The sequence below is a fragment of the Carlito syrichta genome, unplaced genomic scaffold (genome assembly GCF_000164805.1).
Source record: "Carlito syrichta isolate Samal-C Ts95f unplaced genomic scaffold, Tarsius_syrichta-2.0.1 Scaffold303179, whole genome shotgun sequence".
NCBI classification, from domain to species: Eukaryota; Metazoa; Chordata; class Mammalia; order Primates; family Tarsiidae; genus Carlito; species Carlito syrichta.
Window position 1 is genome coordinate 588,660 of NW_007247275.1, and position 19,379 is coordinate 608,038.

The 19,379-nt window shown below is 42.5% G+C and overlaps 1 protein-coding gene across 1 annotated transcript in view; it reads right to left on the reverse strand.

Annotated features, from left to right (window-relative positions):
* ADAM12 (ADAM metallopeptidase domain 12) overlaps positions 1-19,379 on the reverse strand; it is a 332,164-nt gene that overhangs the window by 99,803 nt on the left and 212,982 nt on the right. Inside the window, exons 7-9 of the mRNA XM_021712307.1 lie at positions 11,004-11,190; positions 2,540-2,605; positions 1,369-1,440 (exon numbers count right to left, since the gene is read on the reverse strand). Coding sequence (XP_021567982.1) covers positions 1,369-1,440; positions 2,540-2,605; positions 11,004-11,190 — 325 coding nt within the window. The remainder of the gene's footprint in view (positions 1-1,368; positions 1,441-2,539; positions 2,606-11,003; positions 11,191-19,379) is intronic.

Consider the following 19,379-nt stretch of genomic DNA (forward strand, 5'->3'; position numbering starts at 1 on the left):
TCCCTAGACAGATATTTGCGACTGTTAATCCCATCTCCCTCCCCCCCATAGTTTCCCAGTACCGTCAGTCATTTTCTTATAGTATTACATTGAATGTTCAAGGTCCATTATATGAGTGAGAACATGTGATACTTGGATCTTTGTTTCTGTGAGAGGTCACTCAGTATTATAGACTCTAGTTCCCTCCAGGTTGCTGCGAAATTCATGATTTTGTTCTTTTTTATGGCTGCGTAGTATGCCATCATGTATATGTACCACATTTTTTAAATCCAGTCCTCTTTTGATGGGCAGCATGGTTGTTTCCAGGTTCTTGCTATTGTGAACAACGCTGCGATAAACATACGTGTGCAGGTATCTTTTTTATAGAGTGACTTGATTTCTTCAGGGTATATTCCCAGTAGGGGGATTGCGGGGTCATATGGGAGGTTGATATTTAGAACTTTTAGGAATTGCCACACTGCTTTCCACAGAGGTGAAAAGTAAGTTTCTAACCTACTTGCTCTTGGTGTAAGGGACTTTTCTTTAAAAAAAAATTAATTAATGATTTTTATTTTATTTTATTTTTTGAGTTGGAGTCTCACTCTGTCACCCAGGCTGGAGAGCAGTGGCACACTCCTGGCCACCGCAGCCTCTACCTGCTGGGCTCCAGTGATCCTTCTGCCTCAACCGTCCAAGTAGCCGGAACGATAGGCGCACGCTACCAAGCCCGGCTGATTTTTGATTCTTACTGTAGAGACGAGGTCTCGTCGAGTTGCCCGGGTGGGTCTCGAACCTGCGGGCTTAGGCAATCCTCTCCCCTCGGCCTCCCGGAGTGCTGGGATTACAGGCTGAGCCACCAAGCCAGGCCGGTAGGGGACTTTACAAGAGCTGATGGAGCTGAAAGACATTTTCTGAAAGGACAGTGGAGCCTATGATCCCTTGTAAATGAAAGTCCCCCCCCCCCCCAGGGACACATTGGAGATGGGTTGAAGGAGCCTGTGGGATCCACCGCGGGGGTATAGGGTCCTGGGTGAGGCCCAGCTCAGGAGTTCTCAAAAGTATCAGATGTACCCTCTAGGGGTCCTTGATCTAACTGGCAGTGAGTCCAAGATCCCTTCACAAAGGGACTCCACCTGGCCAGAAGAGAGCCCGAAGGAGGATGTGTCCCAAAGGCTACCATGGTCCAGACAGCTGTGGTTTGGCATCTCCTGAAGCTGTCCCAGGATCCCGGAATCACATGCACAGAGGCCAGAAGACTCTGAGTTCCAGCCCAGGGCTCAGAGGCAGAACTTGGTCTTCACTAAGAGAGATGAGGTGCCTAATTCCTCCAAGCTCATTCCCAAACATTTACATGATTTGAGTGGTTTAATTACTCAGAAAAGAACTTACCTTGTCAACGTGATTAGCAATCTCTATTAATCGCTGCTTAACTTTTTCCAGATCTTTTCCTTGCCTCTGAAACTTAACAATATTAATGTCAGCATGAATAACAGCAAGAATATCAGTCAAATCTCATCAGCCCGGCTCCTGAAAATGCAAAGCCTTGGGCTTTTACAAACCATCAGGGACCCGCCACAGTTTATGGTGAGATGAGCTTGCATCCTGCCGAATAATTTTCCCGTCTGGGGACTCCCTGAAACTCCCTGAAATTCCTCCAAGCCAAGTATTCACAAGACAGCAACTTCTGTGATTTTTTCCAGCCTCATAAATGATGGAAGCAGTGACATGTTTTGGCAAAGAAGAAACAGACAACCAGAAGGCAGTCCAAAGCCATTTTTCATATCATCAACTTGATTTTAACTTCCGGAGAAATTTTCTGTATATTTGTTTTATACAAATTAAAAAGTAAAAGTAATAGCAGCTCATGGCAACATGTCAAACAATACATAGGAGATTGGATAAAAAGTTAACAAATTCCCCATTCTCCCCTCTAATCTAACCTTCCACAATGGAAACAGTTTTCTGAAAACTTGTCAAGCCTGTTTCCTTCATGTGTGTTGAATGAGCCTATGAGACGATGTCACCTAATTCATATACGTCAACGAAACAATAAATACAGAGATGATCATCAAAAAATAATGAATTCAAAGTTAATTAAAAGAAAAAACTAATGTAATATCAAGCCATACCTCAGAGAAGATTTTTTTGACTGTTTTCTCTGTAGCATTCATTTATTCATTCCTTTATTCCCCCATTTTGATTAGGACACATTGGATCATAACTAAACTTTTCCCAAATATGTTTTAGAATACACTCTAAAGCCATTCACAATACCCCCCCTCCACCCCAATAATTCTCCTTGTTTGGAGAGCTTAGCCACAGAGTAACTCTGTTTTTTTTTTTTTTCTTGCAGGGCTTTGCTATTGTTTTATAATATCAGCTACTTTTTAAATATTATGTGCTTTTAAGAGAAGACAACTTTTTCAATGGATCGTTTCCAATGTTTTTAAGAGTGCACAGAAAATGAGGTTAATTAAGCCAAGTAATAACTTGCTAAGCGTTTCTTTTCTTTTCTTTTTTTTTTTAACCAACCATCTGAGAAATTTAAAAAAGTTCTTACCTCTCGGTTGTCTGCTACGATAACCAGCTCTACATACTTGGTCATCTTGAGAGTCTCCCTTTTATGCTGCCAACAGTAAACATAATTTAATGTCCCTTAAAGCCTCTCTGGGACTTCCAGAACACTCTTGATGTCTCTCAATCCAACCACTCTGAGAATCCATCTCACCATCCCTACCAGACCCCCGCACCTCTATCCCATCTAGGTTGGTTTACCCCTGACCCCATCAATCTTTTTGTGAAACCTTCTCACGAGTGACCAGCTTCCATTTCCACTAGGGAAATCCTCAGAAAGGAGTTTGACCTTCCTGCTGAATCACGGATTGCTGGATCAGGAGTCAAAATTATTATTAAACGAAACGAGCACATAAACAAACACTCTCTAGAGCAGGAGCTGGTCAGAGGCTGTTCATTTCAGGCCACGGGTAGCCACTGAAAGGTCATTAAGGAAGATGAAGAAATTAATTCAGCGTATCATGGGTGCTCCCTTTGTCTTTATAGTCTGAATATGCCTGTTTTGTGACTTGAGAATATATTTTAAACAGACTGCATAATCATTTAAAAATGATTATTTAAGAATCTAGTAAGAAGCAACATAAGATGGGTGGTCTGGAGAAAAAGGAGAAAAAGCTAGGATGAGGAACAGAGAGATGAGAAAGTGGAATGAGGAGGAAAAACACAAAGGAACATAAAGAAACAGTGTTAAGAAAGAAAAAAAAAAGACTGAGAAGTGTCATGGGAGAGAATGGATTGGGTGAGAACAAAATAGTAGAGAAAAACGTGGAAATCAGATACCAAGGTGGAGGAACAGAGAAGATTCAGGCAGCAGGAATAGGAACCCCATTCCAGAAAACACAGCCTCTGCAGTGGGTTACATTTCAATCAAACTTTCACAAAAGGCATTCACACTCTTCTGCGAATTACTGGGAGAATCCCAAAGGCATTTTTAGGAGAAATAAAGCAATTCATGGAGGGTGGTCTCCAAAAGCAAACATTAAAAACACAAAACAAAGCCTTGTGTTTCTGCAATAAAATGCAGTTAGAGGAAATGGGGTTGAATTAGTCTTTGGTCCTGATGACTGATAGTGCTGGTTTATGAGTTAACTACAGATACTGCTTGAAGTTTAAAACTTGCACGTTATAACCACTCTTTCAGACGAAAGCAAAAAAGCAAAAAAGAAAAAAGACTGAAGTATGCTTTGAATCAGGTTTCCAGTCACATAATCCTGAGGGAAACATCTTTTATAAAACAAATCCCCATCAGTCCGGGATCTTCCAAACAGATTTTTACAAGAAAAATGTTTGTATTATAGCAGTGTTCCTCCTTGCTGCCCAGCTGTGCTGAATCATGAATTTAGGTGTCCCTAAAGAAATCTGGAAACCTCATGGAGGAAGAAAAAATAAAGCAGCATGATAGGTATAATTTCTCATATTTTTACAATGTTAAAAGAGAAAACTGTCATGCCTTGTAACTATAAGTTGTAGGCATGCTTTATGGGGATAACTCTGTACCACTTATAAAATAAAAGAAAATTAGCCCCCCTGCTTCCCACTGGTGTGCACAAAATGAGACACCTTCTCAAAGTGTCAAGATCATACCGCCTTTCCTTACTGAGGTGTGAAAGAAGCAGAAATCGCTCTTTTGCCCACAATTCCCTGATTAACTCTTAATAAATTCAGTTAATTATGCAGGAAAAAATAGCTCTAGAAATTAAAAAAAAAATTAATCTCCCGTTGAAAAACTCATCAGACGAACTCTTCTTGTTTAGACATTGACACTTTTCAGTCTGCAGAGGGGTGAGATACACGTCCAGGGGACGTGTCCAACTGGCTTTGGGTTATCATTGAGAAAATACACAATTCCAGTTAATGAAAACAAACACATGAACACAATTTTCCTGTCTCTGAAGTTTTCGGAGAAGTCCACATTTTCTCATGGATTCAGAGAATCACAAGCTCAGAGACAAGTTTAAGCTCATAATAATAAAAGACGACGGGGTGGGGGTTGGGGGTGGAGTGGCCAGCTCACAGCTACAGACAGAGGTTCCTCTCCCACTAGCTGCATCTACAGAGAGAGGCTTAAATCACCTCCTATTTGGGCTGTCCAGTTTAAAATAAAGAAAAAGGAATCGTATTTTCATTTTGTGATCTAGAGAGCAACTTTTGAAACTGGTTGCTGGATTGACTTTTCATTTTCTGGGTTATAAACAAAAGCCCTTTCCCAAACAGGAACATAAGCCTCTGAGATTGGCCCAACAATCTCTGTTCTAAGGTGGAGACAGGCTTTTTTTTAAGTCTTGCTCAAGAGGGAGCCCATTCCTGGCCTCTCAAAGTCATCGCAGCCAAGTTCCCAGAGAGAGATATCCCTCAAACAGCCTGCAGTGAGAGCTCTGGCACTGGGAACACAAGCTAGAAAAGCAAATTGAGATTCGGGCTACAATAAATCCTCAGTGCAATCCCTTCTTCTCGTGGTTCAGAGCATCTGTATAGCATTAATTCATCCCAAGGTATCTACTGAGAGCTCTCTAAGTGCTACGCACTATGTTTTGGTGCTGGGGGTACAGGATGGACAAGAGACCCAATATTCCTGCCCTCCTGAAGTTCACATTCTAGTGAGGGGTTAGGATAAGAGGACACAATATAGAATTAACAAAAATAAAACGCAGACTGTGAAAAGTGCAACAAAGGAAACAAGCAGGGTTCTGCAATCAGGATAAAGCTGGGCGGCTGGAGGGGCTGAGTTAGTTGAGATCTAAAGGATGAGAAGCAGTTGCAGGAACAGCGTTTCAGGTAGATGGAATAGCAACAAAAGTCCTGAGGCTGGCGAGAGCTTAGGGTGTTATAGCAGCAGGCAGGATGGCTGGCGTCTAGCCAGTGATGGGAAGTAGATGAGAGAAGGCTGAAGACAGGAGCAAGGTGCAGCGGCCATAGCAAGGGGGTTGAACGGTGTTCTAGTAGTAACCTAAGAGCTTGGGAGCCCTAGAATGGGAAATTTGTAAAATATTACTCTGGTTGATGGAAGGAGAACGGATTCTGAAGGGACAATATTGGAAGCTGAGAGTGTAGCCAGAGGGTGTGCAGCTGTCCAGGGGAGAGCTGGTGATGGTTTGTGACAGTCATGATGGGCATTGGGCAGACTTGTGCCAGCGCCAGATGTAAGCAACCTAAGGCCTGTGACACCCATCCCCAGTATGTCCTGAGAATGTGTGCCCACCCTGGCGGCCATCTCCAACCAGGGACCTGCATCCGTCTTAAATATTTACAGAGTCTGGCATCTTCCGTCAACACTAGGAATCCACACCTGGAAATTTGAACTGGCGAATAAGCAGATAGCAACAAAACAGCATGAAACTGGGGCTGGTGTTTTCCGTAGTTGGCAAGATCAGCAAATTAAACAAATCAAAATTTTGGTTTATCTACCTCTGAGCAAGGAAAACTCATCTACTCAAGCGAGGCTCTAGGCTTTGACTCTAAGGTTGTTTTTTGAGGTTTTTTCTTTTTTTCTTTTCTTGAATCAGTGTCTCACGCTATGTCTCAGGCTGGAGTGCAGTGGCATGCTCATGGCCACCGCAACCTTGACCTGCTGGGCTCAAGTGATCCTTCTGCCTTAGCCTTCCAAGTAGTTGGAACTACAGGCATGTGACACTATGCCCGGTTATTTATTTTTTTATTTTTTGAGTTGGAGTCTCACTCTGTCGCCCAGGCTGGGTGCTCCCGGCCACCACAGCCTCGACCTGCTGGGCTCCAGCGATCCTTCCACCTCAGCCTCCCGAGTAGCCGAAACTATAGACATGCGCTACCAGGCCTGGCTAATTTTTGATTTATTGTAGAGACAAGGTCTCGGCAAATTGCCCAGGTGGGTCTGGAACTCGCAGGCTCAGGCAATCCACTTGCCTCAGTTTCCCAAAGTGCTGGGATTACAGGCCACTGAGCCTGGCCTTTTTTTTTTTAAATTGTAGAGACAAAGTCTCACCAAGTTGCCCAGGTTGGACTTGAAGATTACTTTTAAGTTGAGCCCTGATCTCAGCTGTGGAAGATTGTCTCTACCATCTTTGTCAATGACTTGCGTAGGGACAATGCCCACTGATCATATCCACTTGGGATACAGCCTCTGAGGCCTGGCTAACATGTAGGCTGGCAGAATTTTTTTTAAAAAAGAGACAATATGCTGGAGAATGGGCTGAATCTGATAACCTGAACGTGAACGGGCACAAATGTGAAATGCTGACAAGGAGTCCAAAACACCACAGTGGCACAAGTGAGATCGGTTATTTATTCTTCCAGAATTTTTTTTTTTTTTTTTTTTTTGAGTTGGAGTCTCACTCTGTCACCCAGGCTGGAGGGCAGTGGCACGCTCCCAGCCACCGCAGCCTCGACCTGCTGGGCTCTGGCGATCCTTCCGCCTCAGCCTTCCGAGTAGCTGGAACCACAGGCGCGTGCTACCACGCCTGGCTGATTTTTTGATTTATTGTAGAGATGAGGGCTCACTGCCCAGGCGGGTCTCGAACCCGCGGGCTCAGGCAATCCACTCACCTCAGCCTCCCAAAGCGCGGGATCACAGGTTGAGCTGCTGAGCCCGGCTATTCTTCCAGAATTTTAATGAATTTAAGACTCACTAGTGAGGACTGAACTCTCACCTTTTTTCTCTACCTTGCAAGTTCCTAACTAAGGGACCGGAGGAGATGGGTTTTTTTGTTGTTGTTGGTAACTCCACCTATATACAGTGGTTTACTTTCCTAACTGACTTTGGCTTGACATCACATAATAAAAAAGGAAAATCTAAGTATTTTATGACCTAGTAAAGCTATCTCTTGGGGACTCCCAGACTCTGGACACCTTTCAGAATACTTACCTATATACTCTCTGAAGTTTGCCACCTATGAGGCATCATCTACATATTAAGAAACTTGGGATTTTTCTGTCCCCTTATCTCAATAGAACATATCCTTTACTGAATTTAAAGTTCCTTAGATAAGGGCCTGACTTCTGCTAACTCCTTTTCAGTCAGGCAATCTTGAGTTCACCTATAACCTGCAAGTCCTTGCTTGGAGATGGCCTGCCATGGTGGGTACACGCTCTCAGGACTTCCTAGGGACAGGTGTCATGAGCCTAAGGTCACTCACATTTGGCTCAGAATAAACCATCTTAAGTATTTTATAGACATTGGCATTTTTCATCAACATTAGGAATCCACACCTGAAAATTCCTAGCCTCAGCTCACAAGAATAATTATACAAAGCCCAGGGCCAAGGAAATGTGCTACCTCTCTTTCTACCCCCAAGCTTTAAGAACAACTAAGGCCGTAAGAGAACATGATGTGGTGAGGTGTGGACGTGAGGATGGTTACGTCTGAGAGGAATGAAACTCGCCTGTCATAATGAATGAGTTTTCAAATGGTGCAGGCCAGTTTCTGACAGTCAACGATCGCTAGTTTCTGCATATACTATATAACACCGTTATTATTTATACTACCACCACTGCTGTGGTTTCTGCTACACAAATATGATGGGCTGCCTGCAAACACAAAAGCGTTAGTACCAGTTCATTTCAGGATGGCTGCATTTGAGGAAACACCAAAGTATCTCCCTGACTCCTGCTCCTATAAGTACACAGTAGCCCGGGCACAAGTTTCTTTCCAGAGAAAGCAGCAACTTGCATATTCGACTCATAATTATCCAAACTAACAGAGAGGAACAATGGCACAGATAATCCCTAAAGAAAGGACAATTCAAAAATAATTTACATTTGCCTTTGGGAAGTATTATGTGATTTTCTCCAGCAGCAGATTTATTGCTTTTGCCTTCCTTATAGCTCGCTTAGGCTGAAGTTAAAATTAGTTTGCATTCTTGAATGACTAGCCAATGGAGAGGGAAGGAGCCTGCTGTGGGTGAGCGGAGGGGTACAGACCTTCAGGCTGGAGTTCAAAATCAGAGGACAGAGCTGAATACTATGTTATCTGCTCCTAGATGCCCTTACAGGGGCAACTTGAGCTCTCACTAAACCCTAATGTAGAACCTTGTAAAAATGACAAACAATAGCTCGGGTTTATATCATAGCCAGTCTATACCCTAAGTACAGATTTATTCCTGATGCTTGGTGAAGAAAAATGCAAGCATCTGCAGAAAAATCACAGTGTGCAAACCAATCTTTGTGATAGTTAACATTTAACAGGGGCAGAAAAATGCTGGGAAAAAGCACATGCAGTTGTAACACCGCATAAACAAGATTAGTTAGCTGCAGTTGCATTGACTTTTCAAAGCATAAAATAAAGTCAGCACAAGCAAGGCAGGTAATGTCCCTTTCATATTTACCATAGGTGCTAACCAAGACAGCCTTCTGTTTAATTCCAATTTCCAAGCATTCCGCTTATTCGAAAATTATTTTTTGCCCCATTTTCATTATGTTCATGCATTTTAAATCCAGGTTGCTTTCTCTTCCATGAAAACAATCACAACTATTTCTAGAGAGAAATTTGGAGAACTGAGTTGACTGGCATTGATGGCTTCTTTTTCAATTTAAAGGTTCATTTAAACTTCAAAATGCATTATTAACAAAACAACATCGCTATTCCCATTCTCTCCATTTCTCTACAGGTCAGAGTGACTGGAAATTGCAATCATAGTTCTAGAGAGCCATAAGTTAAAGGAAGTAAAATATGGCTGGTAAGTACAGACTGAATCTGTGCTTTGAAATGAAACAGCAAACATATCTGAGTGTCATGTTATAAATCTCATCACATGGATACCATGCATTCAACAAGGGACTCAAAGAAAAGAGCCTGGAAAGAAAATGCAAATGTTCTGCTTGTCTATGACTGGTAAGCTACAACTTAACAACATCTTAGCCAAGGTCTGGAATCAAAGGCAAAAGTGTTTGAAGAGAAAAATAAACATGCCATGGGATCACAGAGGCTGGCCATTGGGATTCCAACTCTTAAATCTGTCATTCTAAGAAGGGTGGGGGGGAAGTGCAGGATGAAAACCCTCCTGAGTTGGTAGTGCTAGAGGTTGGTGGGGGGTATAATTTTCAAACTCTCTTCCCTGGGATTAGGACACAGCCTTCCACATCAAGCAGCAATGCAGCAAAGTCAAGGTGAGCCACAATACCTGATGAGAGAGTTCTTACCCCTCCTGTGATGGGGCAGAAAAAAAAAAAGAGGTTGTAAACACCTGCCATAGAAAAATCTTAGAAGAACACTAGCAAACAGAGGAAGTGAGCGTCACACAAGCAGAATACCTGGACTGAAAGAATGAATGTAAAATTAGAGTTAAAAGTCCTGAACTGATACAGTCAAGGGCGGGCTTAGGGAACAGACATCTACCCACAGGTATGAGGAGAATTTTAAGAATGAGAAGGCGTCATTTAAGAGAATCCTCTCTTTTAACTTTAGAAAAATAATTTAGAGTAAACCAACATTGAAATTCACAAATGCTGAGTGAGTGTTAAGCAGCAATCTACTCAAATTAAAGTTAGGAAAGACCAAAATGTGTTAACAGGAATTTTGAAGAGTGTGTCCCCAGACAGTCAAATATAAGCACAAATGACATCACCTCTGTGAATTGTCTTGATTTCTTGTCAAAAGAGAAAAAGGAAATCCAGAGATGAAAAAGAGGGACATGGTTGATAATTTCCTATCTGGTTTTACTCACTTACGTTAAAGGATCCTAGCCAAACGTGAAGAAGGATCACCTTTTGTCCTTGCTAACAGAACGCCACTGCAGCCCGTGTCACCCATATACGACCGGAGGGAAAAGGCACCGGCCACGGTTTGGGGAGGAGATTTCATGGTGTTGTATGAGATATGTCAAGGAGAAAGTCTATCTGGGTTCAGACTCCCTTGGGCAACTACTATTTCTAGTGCTGCCGCAGAAAGGAAGACTTTTATGAGCATATCTGGGGGCTGGTGGCCAAAAGCACAGACTGCTTGCACGGTCCCAGGAGGGAACCAGGACAGGTAATCACAGCTTGTTCTGAGGGTAAGCAAGACTCCTCAGCAATATTTCATGGACAAAGACTCAATTCACCTATGTACAAGCGTATGGGCAAATTATAATCAAAACCTTTATGTGTCCTTTCTTTTCAGTAGAAGAAGAGTTGCTGGAGAATAGGGCAGACTCCATTCTCGCCTTGCTCGGTGTGGTAGGACCAGCCCTGGGTATAGGCCCACAGTAGGGTCACGGAAGATTCCTTGAATGGTGATTCCGTCATCCTCCAACCCCAACTATGTGACTTTATCCTGCATATTTTAATGAGTCTGAGGCTGACCTTTACCATCCAATGATGGAGATTTGGCTACATGGGAATATTCCACTACGTGATGTCAACCGCCTCCAGATACACTGGGCACTTCCAACCCCCAGGCAAAGCACCAAGATGGCAAAATTTCCCTAGCTGCCTTGGTATGGGGTATGCACAGCTTGAGCCCCCAGTTTCCCCAGGAACACGGGATCGGGTATTCATCTTACCCTTCTTGCCCACGCTTGAGGGGACGACGGGAACATGTTATCTGTGGCGAGGCCTGACGTGTTATGATGTGATCCACACGATCCCCAGATACTCTTCGGATTCTTCCCTGGGAAGAGATTGTATCTATCGGTTGCATTTTCCATTGGTTCTAAGATGTATGTTTCATTGCCAAACATAATAAGTCCCCTGTTGAAAAAAATAAGAAAAAGCATACAATTGAAAAGGCCGGCTTCTGGTCTTTGGCTAAGACAGCTCTTAATGAGAGAGAATGAAAGGAGAAATACCAATTTGCTTTTATTCTCAGGTTTTAATCATAAGGATATGTCTGGGCCTCATATGTTCATCGATTCCTTTTGAAAAGCAGGTCTGAGGATTTTTTTTTTTGTTTGAAATATTTTATGGTAAAGAATGGACTGCATTTTGCCGTGTGTGTGTGTGTGTGTGTGTGTGTGTGTGTGTGTGTGTTTGACTGGGAAGAAAAATGAGGAAAAAGATGTTTACTTAGAAAATATATCTGAATTAGCAGACACGTTTCAGAAGGGAATTTTTTTTATTTTAAGGACAATTCCTACATCTAATTATTTATCCTGATCAGCCATATTTCCCAAGTATTTGATGGGACATTGATAGAAGAATGAGTTCACATTTATATTTTTTACATTTTGCTTATTTAGTTTGTGGGAAATGAATGAATAAGGGAACCAATGTAAATACACAAAGCGTTAGAACTGCTCTGTGGAGGCGGAGGTCTGGCCTCTGGGTCCAGTAGACTGCTCTTTGTAGAATTGAGAAATTGCATCGGAGGAGTTCAGCCCCAAGTCTAAGAAGGTAGCCTCTCAAGTCTCACAGCTGAAGGTTTGAGGTTCAGACGGCCACTTACTAGCTGTGTGACCTTGGCTAGATTCCTTAATCTCTTTGAGCCTCGGTTTCTTCACCTGTTAGGTGTGGTTAGTAGTACCTACTTCTCAGGGTTGCTATGTCATCTAGGTAAAACTATAAGCCCACTGGAGGTTGGAAGTCAGTGCCTGAATGATAGTAATTCTCTTTTTTATTAATAAGGGCAGATCCATGGATTAGGCTTCTCTTAATAAGCTACTCCCAAGATGGACAATTACAGAAAAGTCTAATATTTTGTTAACTCATCTGCCCATAGGAATACTGGTTGTTTGGGTCTCCCTAATAGGAAATATAGCATTAATAACATAAATACACTTCTGGGAATGGCAATTAATAAGAATGAACTCTTTGAGTCAACCTTTAGGTGTGGGAATAAAAGTATCGATTATTTTCTCGAATGGACAAATTTGCTAAAGACTCGAACTTGCATGGTCAGAAGGTGGCAGTTAGCCAATGAAATGTGACACATCTCTAAGCTTCTGGAGCTTGGACCTGAGGTTGTGTCCTGCTCCCTGGAAACGAGTAATACTAGCCCAAAGGTGTCTGGTTCCTTCAAGTGATGGGAACCATGGCCTGTGGGTTGGTTTCCATTCCTCTCTTTGCCAAAATGGGGTAGTAAAATGTTTAAAAGGTGATTCCTGATGCTGAACGAAAGGTTTTCTTTGGAGGAACGGCAATTTGGGTAACAGCACACTGGCAACTCTAAGAGTTCCCTTACATTATTTAAGGAGATCACAATGTCTCCATTTTATTTTATCATTATTTTCTTTGAGTTGGGGTCTCACTCTGTCACCCAGACTGGAGTGCAGTGGCACCCTCCCGGCCACCGCAGCCTCAACCTGCTGGGGGCTCCGGCAATCCTTCCGCCTCAGCCTTCCAAGTAGCTGGAACTACAGGCGTGAGCTACCACGCCCGGCTAATTTTTGATTTATCGTAGAGATGAGGCCTCACCAAGTTGCCCAAGCGAGTCTCGAACCTGTGGGCTCAGGCAATCCACTTGCCTTGGCCACCCAAAGTGCTGGGATGACAGGCTGAGCCACCGAGCCCGGCCAATGTCTCCATTTTAGAAACACACAAAATTTTCGTGCAAAATTTATCTAACTGTAAATGGGCACTTCTAACACAGCGGCCATAACCTTTTTTGAGACGTGAACTTCTTTAGAATCTTTCAAGAATAATGCAAACACGTGCAGGGATCAGGGAAAACTCCCCCTTCACCCTCTGAAAGTTCATTGAAAATCAGCGGAAAAAAGGCAGATTAATAGGAGAAAAGGCATCCAAAGTTATTTTAACGCGCATAGCACAGGAAAATCATAGGATAATGATTACCCAATAACCCAATGGTGCATAGATAGTTATATACCCTCTAGGGGAAAGAGAGATGGAGAAGTATGGATGACATTTAAGGGGTAGTACATAATTTTTAGGGGAATTCAATGGACTTGGAGAATGTACAGTGGCCTGGGACAAAGTCTACTGGGCTGGCAGAGCAGACAGTGGTTTATGACAAAAGTCTGGCCAGGTGTGTTGAGAGACTTCAGTCTTTCTTCCCACGATTTGACTTTAGATAATGAAAACTCAAGGGAGAGACCAGAGGTAATTGTTTTCTTTTTTGAAGGGTATAAACTTTAGGCAGATAGGGGAACCTCAGAGGATAACTTCATCCTGTGCTTTGGGAGAGACAGAAAGCTTTAGTTCAACATGTCAAAGCACCATATTCCAAGGTATCCGTTTCTGAGCCCCAGTGTACACAAAAAGTTTCAAACTATTATTTGGAACAGAGGATGAGGTCCATGGACTACAGGTTTAGAGTGTTAGTTCGAATACATAATTTATATTGCAGCAACCCAAGGGTCTGAGTATACCCTTTAAGGAATAGCTGATAAAGTTACATATTCCGTTGGGTTTTCTCAGACAATCCAAGCTTGTTTCCCAAGGAGGGACTGTGTGATGTGTTCCTGTGTCATTCATTATTGCTCAACTATTTGTTCAGTCTCATTCACGCATCCTATGCTCACTGATATTTAACCACTCTTAAACTTTACTAGATTGATAATATTTTAATACTCAAAAGGAAGAGGTTCTAGTTACTCAAGTATCAATTCTGAATACAGCCGGTGAGCAAATACATGATAATCAATTCGTCATTATTCAACTGGTTTATTTCACTGATCCATTTTATGAGGTGTTACGGGCAATGGAAGAAACAGATATATCATGGCCAGGCTGCCTGTACTCTAACAGACAAGACAGCACCAAGACACATGGGACAATTATAGTTCATTTGAGTGCTAAGTTGTACACTACCAAGGATCATTAACACTTAAGTGTTCAGAGATGGGAGAGTCCAACGTGCTTGAAGTCATTGAAACATTTTTGGATATTTTCAAATCTCAAATTTCTAGAAATTGTTACCCATTCATGAAAATGTACCTTTTCAGTCCTCCAAAGGCCAGACAAATGGAAAGTCATTACATGTAGCTGTTTGCTTTCCCCCAAAACTAGTGTCAATGAGTAGATCATTCGGGTATTACTTTGGTCATCAACTCTGTGGGGTGGCCTGCGGCTCTTTCTTTTAGTTGTTGCTTGTGAAATAAAACTTAGATTTCTAACTTTAGGATAGATAATGGGGAATTTTTGTTTGTTTGTTTATCGAAGTTGATTTTTAAAAGCCTAAATTAAGAAAGAAAACTTTTAAAAATAGGCAAGGAAAAAGTGGAAATAAATACAATTGAAGGGGAAATATAGGTTTGCTAGAAAACCGACTTTTCTGCCCTAAAAATGTTGCACCAGCATCTCATTTTACATTGCAACATTTTCTATTTTACATTGGATCCAAGTACACTGAACCCTTACAGTAAAACATATCACCACGTTCTAATCATGAGAAGCGAATTACTGAAAAAGTTTTTCTACTTAGTGGAAAATTTCTAGAAATTGTAGTTTAGTCATAAAAATGTTCTCATATCTCCTTTTATCTTTTAAGCCATCCAAAGGCCAGATGTTGAGAAACCAGGGTAAAGGCCTTTCCTTCACAGCAAACAATTGGCAGCCTATAATACAGCTAATTAAGTAATTGCTTTGGACTGTCTTGGGTATAATTAATCATTTAGCTCTAAAGATTGCTGGAAACAACAGTGGACACAAAATTCAAGCATTCAGTTTTTAAGATGTAGAATTTTGACGTTCTCAGAGCCCTGACTGGCCCTGAGATAGATAAGTGGATGTGATTTGTTTTAAGCTGAATGTCATAGATACTTATTGGTAAACTTAAAGTTGGAAGGATCTCAGAGTATGGAATTTAAATCCAGCAGACTTTGAACGTAGTTTTTGTTCCCCCCTTGGGTGAGTAGGGAGAGAAATCTCCAATGTTTGGGAAAGAAAAGACTGTCCATTCTCTAGAGAGACAGAAGGAGGGTGTGGAGGATGCCAGGCCAGCCATCATGGAAGGCGGAGGCCAAGTTCTGAGCCAAGTTCTGAGTAGATCATTCAGGTATTACTTTGATCATCAACTCTGTGGGGTGGCTTGCAGCTCTATATTTCGAATTGTTCTTTGTGAAAAAAAACTTAGATTTCTAACTAATGCTTGTACTCTAATAGACAAGACAGCACTAAGATACATGGGACGAGGGGTTTCAGTGTGGCAGGATGCAGCAAATGGTCAAATATATTTCTTGTATGATTGAGCGAATAAACACAGAAACACGTAGCTGGTTCAGGATCAGCAGGTGGCCTCATGGCAATCACTAGCCCAGGGCAGGAAAGGAGTTGATAGCAGTTAAAGGTATTTCCTTTTGAAAGGCAAGTTGCAACTTTAAAGACCCCAGGCAGGTTTTGTTTGGGAAAGGCCAAATGGCCCAAAGACTAGCCATTTAATGGATATGCAAAAAGAGTGGCTAATTCACAGACTTATCCAAAATTGTTCTTTGAAAAATCTGATTTTGCTGAGTACAACCTTGTAAGATTCCAAAGGAAATATGTAATCACTCAACACGACCCCCTCCCTTACCTAAACAAGGGTATAAGACCCCAGGTCACCTGTTCTGGGGTGCTTGGTTTGGACGCATTAGTTCAATTGAGCCAGCTGTGCTAGCCAGTGTAATAAAGTGCCACTTCCTATAATAGTCTCGGTGTCACGATCTCTCTGTTTTTCCTGCTACATCAGGGGTGAAAGGGCCCCATTTTTTTATAGCACTCTTCCTAGGCTCTAGGCCCCAGGCTGTGCTCGGTCTACTTATTACTCCACTGACCCTGATACAGTGGCAGTTCCAGTCATTATCCCTCCTGTTCAAGGCACACAGGTGACAGAGCTGAGGACCTAATCCACATCTGTGTGTCTAAGGTGTGGACATCTCGACCTGCATGCTCACCTGCCTCCCCCTGTTCAGTTTTAAGAGGCACAAGGGTCCCAGGACAGGGGCAAGGAGCCCAGAACTGTGACAAGCGTGATGGAAGCAGCACTGAAAAAGAAAGTGGTCCAAGAGACAGGGTTGCTACTTTGAAGACTGCAGCCATCCTTTAAAATGCAAAGTCCTATTGTTTTTCTTTGAATGGAAACAGAGAAATCTATTAAAATTTAAAGATGATTTTGTTAGCTTTCAAAGAGAGGACTTGGGAGACCTATATTTTCTCCACAAAAGTTTTTGTCCTTCTGAAAATTCAATTTTTAATCTCCACAGCAATGGTGCATCAGGCAATCATGCTGCTTTACATTGTTGTTCTTTTTATGATTTTTCTTACTGCACCCAGGCAAGCATGATAGTGGCACATGAATTTTGACTACCTGTAATAAGATAATGGTTAGAAAATATAAATTATCCTGGTTAGCTCAGCGTTCAACTGCTAATTGAATTTCCTGGAAAAAGACTTTCGGTCTCAATATCATGCTGTCAGTCATACGTTGGAAATGCAGTTGGCATGAAATTTAATTTCAGGGTTTTTTTTTTTTTTTTTTGGAAGAGCTCATGGTTAAAAGTAATATTCCACCTCATCTATGTTTGATAAGAGTCATGACAGCAATATTAGTTAACACATAAGCACCAGAGGGCTTATTTTCAATAAGTAATTTCCATGTGAACTACTCAGGTATGATAAAAACAAATATTCATTATTCCTCTACTGTGAACATGGGCCAGACATTCAAAGACATCTTGTCCATGGTTCCTGTTTCAAATGTAACTTATAACTGGGGTAGGTAAGCATGACATAAGAGGTAAGAGGTGAAACTATTATAAAAGACTATAAGAATAATTATTTCTGGAACATCAATAATAACAATAGCAGCTATGATTTATGAAGAGATTGCCCTGAGTCAGACTCCCTTTTAAAATTACAGCTTTATTGAGAAATAGTTCACATATTATTAAGTTCACCCATTGAAAGTGTGCAGTTCAACGGTGTTTAGCATTTTCACTGAGTTGTGCAAACATCAACACTACCTAATTCGGAACATTTTCATCACCCTGAAAAGAAACTCCATATCCATCACTCTCAACCATTTCCCGTCCCCATAAGCCACGCTCTCAGATACATTATTTTCTCTAATGTTTACTGCAATCCTGTAAAGCAGATAACACAAGCCCCTTTCACAAATGAGGAAACCGATGAAGAAAGCTCCAAGGTCACTGTAGGGGGTTGAATCGTGTTTCTCCCCCCACCCCTGAAAGATGTTTAAGTCCTAATCCCTGGAGCTGTGAGCATAACCTTATTTGAAAAAAGGGTCTTTGTGGATGTAGTTAAATTAAGGGTCTCAAGATCCTATATTACAGTGAGCCCTAAATCGAATGACAAGTGACCATATAACAGACCGAAGAGGATACACACAAAGACACTAGGAAGAAAGTCAAGCAAAGATAAGGTAGAAAAGGGAATGTCACATCTACAAGCCAAGGGTCACCATGAATTGCCAGAAGCCACCAGAAGCTAGGAGAGAGGCGTAGAAGGGATGCTCCCAAAGAGTCGACAGTAGGAATCAACCTTGCCGACACCTTGATTTTGGACTTCTGACCTCCAGACCAGCAAGAGAATATATTTCTACTGTTTTAAGCCACCCAGTTTGTGTGAGTTTGTTAGGGCAGCCCCACGGAACTATCACAGCCACACAGCTGGTCGGCAGCAGAGCCAAGATTTCCCAGATAGGCCTGGCTCCCAACCCTGGTCACTTGCCCTCCACTGGATGGTCAGTGACCTCTGCTACGTCACTAGGGATGACATTCGAGGCTGACGCATAGCCTTGAGGCTCAGATTAGCCAACTCTTCCTTTCGGATCCCTGGCATTTAGGACCCTTCTGCAGCTTCTCGTTTGGTTTTGTGCAGTCTACTTAATGCCAATTACAACATTGTAGTAAAATAATATGGCTCCTTTACACACCAGGACGTATTTTCCTTATTTCTTTTGGTTTTCTCAGCATCAGCGTTAGGACCGGCAAGATCAGTAGGTGAGCAATAGGTGAGTAAGTGATTAGGAAACCTTTTTTGTTTTTTGAGTTGGAGTCTCACTCAATTGCCCAGACTGGAGTGCAGTGGCTGCTCCCGGCCACCGCAGCCTCGACTTGCTGGGCTCCGGTGATCCTTCTGCCTCAGCCTTCCAAGTAGCTGGAACTACAGGCGCGCACTACCAGACCCGGCTAATTTTTGATTTATTGTAGAGATGAGGTCTCGCCAAGTTGCCCAGGCGGGTCTTGAACCCAGGAACATTGTTGAACAAGCATGTGGGTGAATGAGAGGTTTTGGCATGCAAGCCATAAGGAGCCATGGTAGGCTTGGGTACAGTGGGGTGGCAGAACTTATATTATCAAACAATATTTTTAAAACGTAACCTTCTAGAATGTGTAAGATAACTGTCAAGGGAAAGGTGGACATGGAAGCACAGTGGAGGGCGTCTAAGAGTGAGGACTGAATGAGGAAGGTGACGGGAAATGCAAAAGAACAGAGGGATAAGAGAGATGCCACAGGGAGGGCACGCAGGGCCTGGTGGGTGGGTCAGGCATGTTAGTGGAAGATCCCTGGGTCAACCTTACAGGCCTGAGATGGTGTGGACCTTTAATACACATGAGGTCATGTGGGGAGCCAGACTGGGGACCTACCCAGAGGAGTTTGAATTGAGACATCTTGAGATCTGAGTGAGAGTGGGGGCTGGGGAGAGGTGTGAGACTTGACCTTGGGTGTCCTTCATGGTGTTGCAACCTGGCAAAACCACCATGGCTCCTTGTGGTCTAAGCATCAAAGCCTCTCATTCACTCATGGGCTTGTTCGACCATATTCCAGCAAATGGCCAAGATGGGCTCCTGACCCAGGAGTGGTTCCCATGGATGTTTACCAGGGATGTTCAAATATCTCCATGGAGGAAGAAGAAGAAAGGAAGAGGAGAGCACTGCAGAAGGCTGGCTAGAGATACATGGCCAGAGGGTTGTAGGGAAGCCAGGGAGAGTCCGACAAGTTGAGAGAGCAAACAGTCCAAGAGCAAAGGTTAAGGTCAG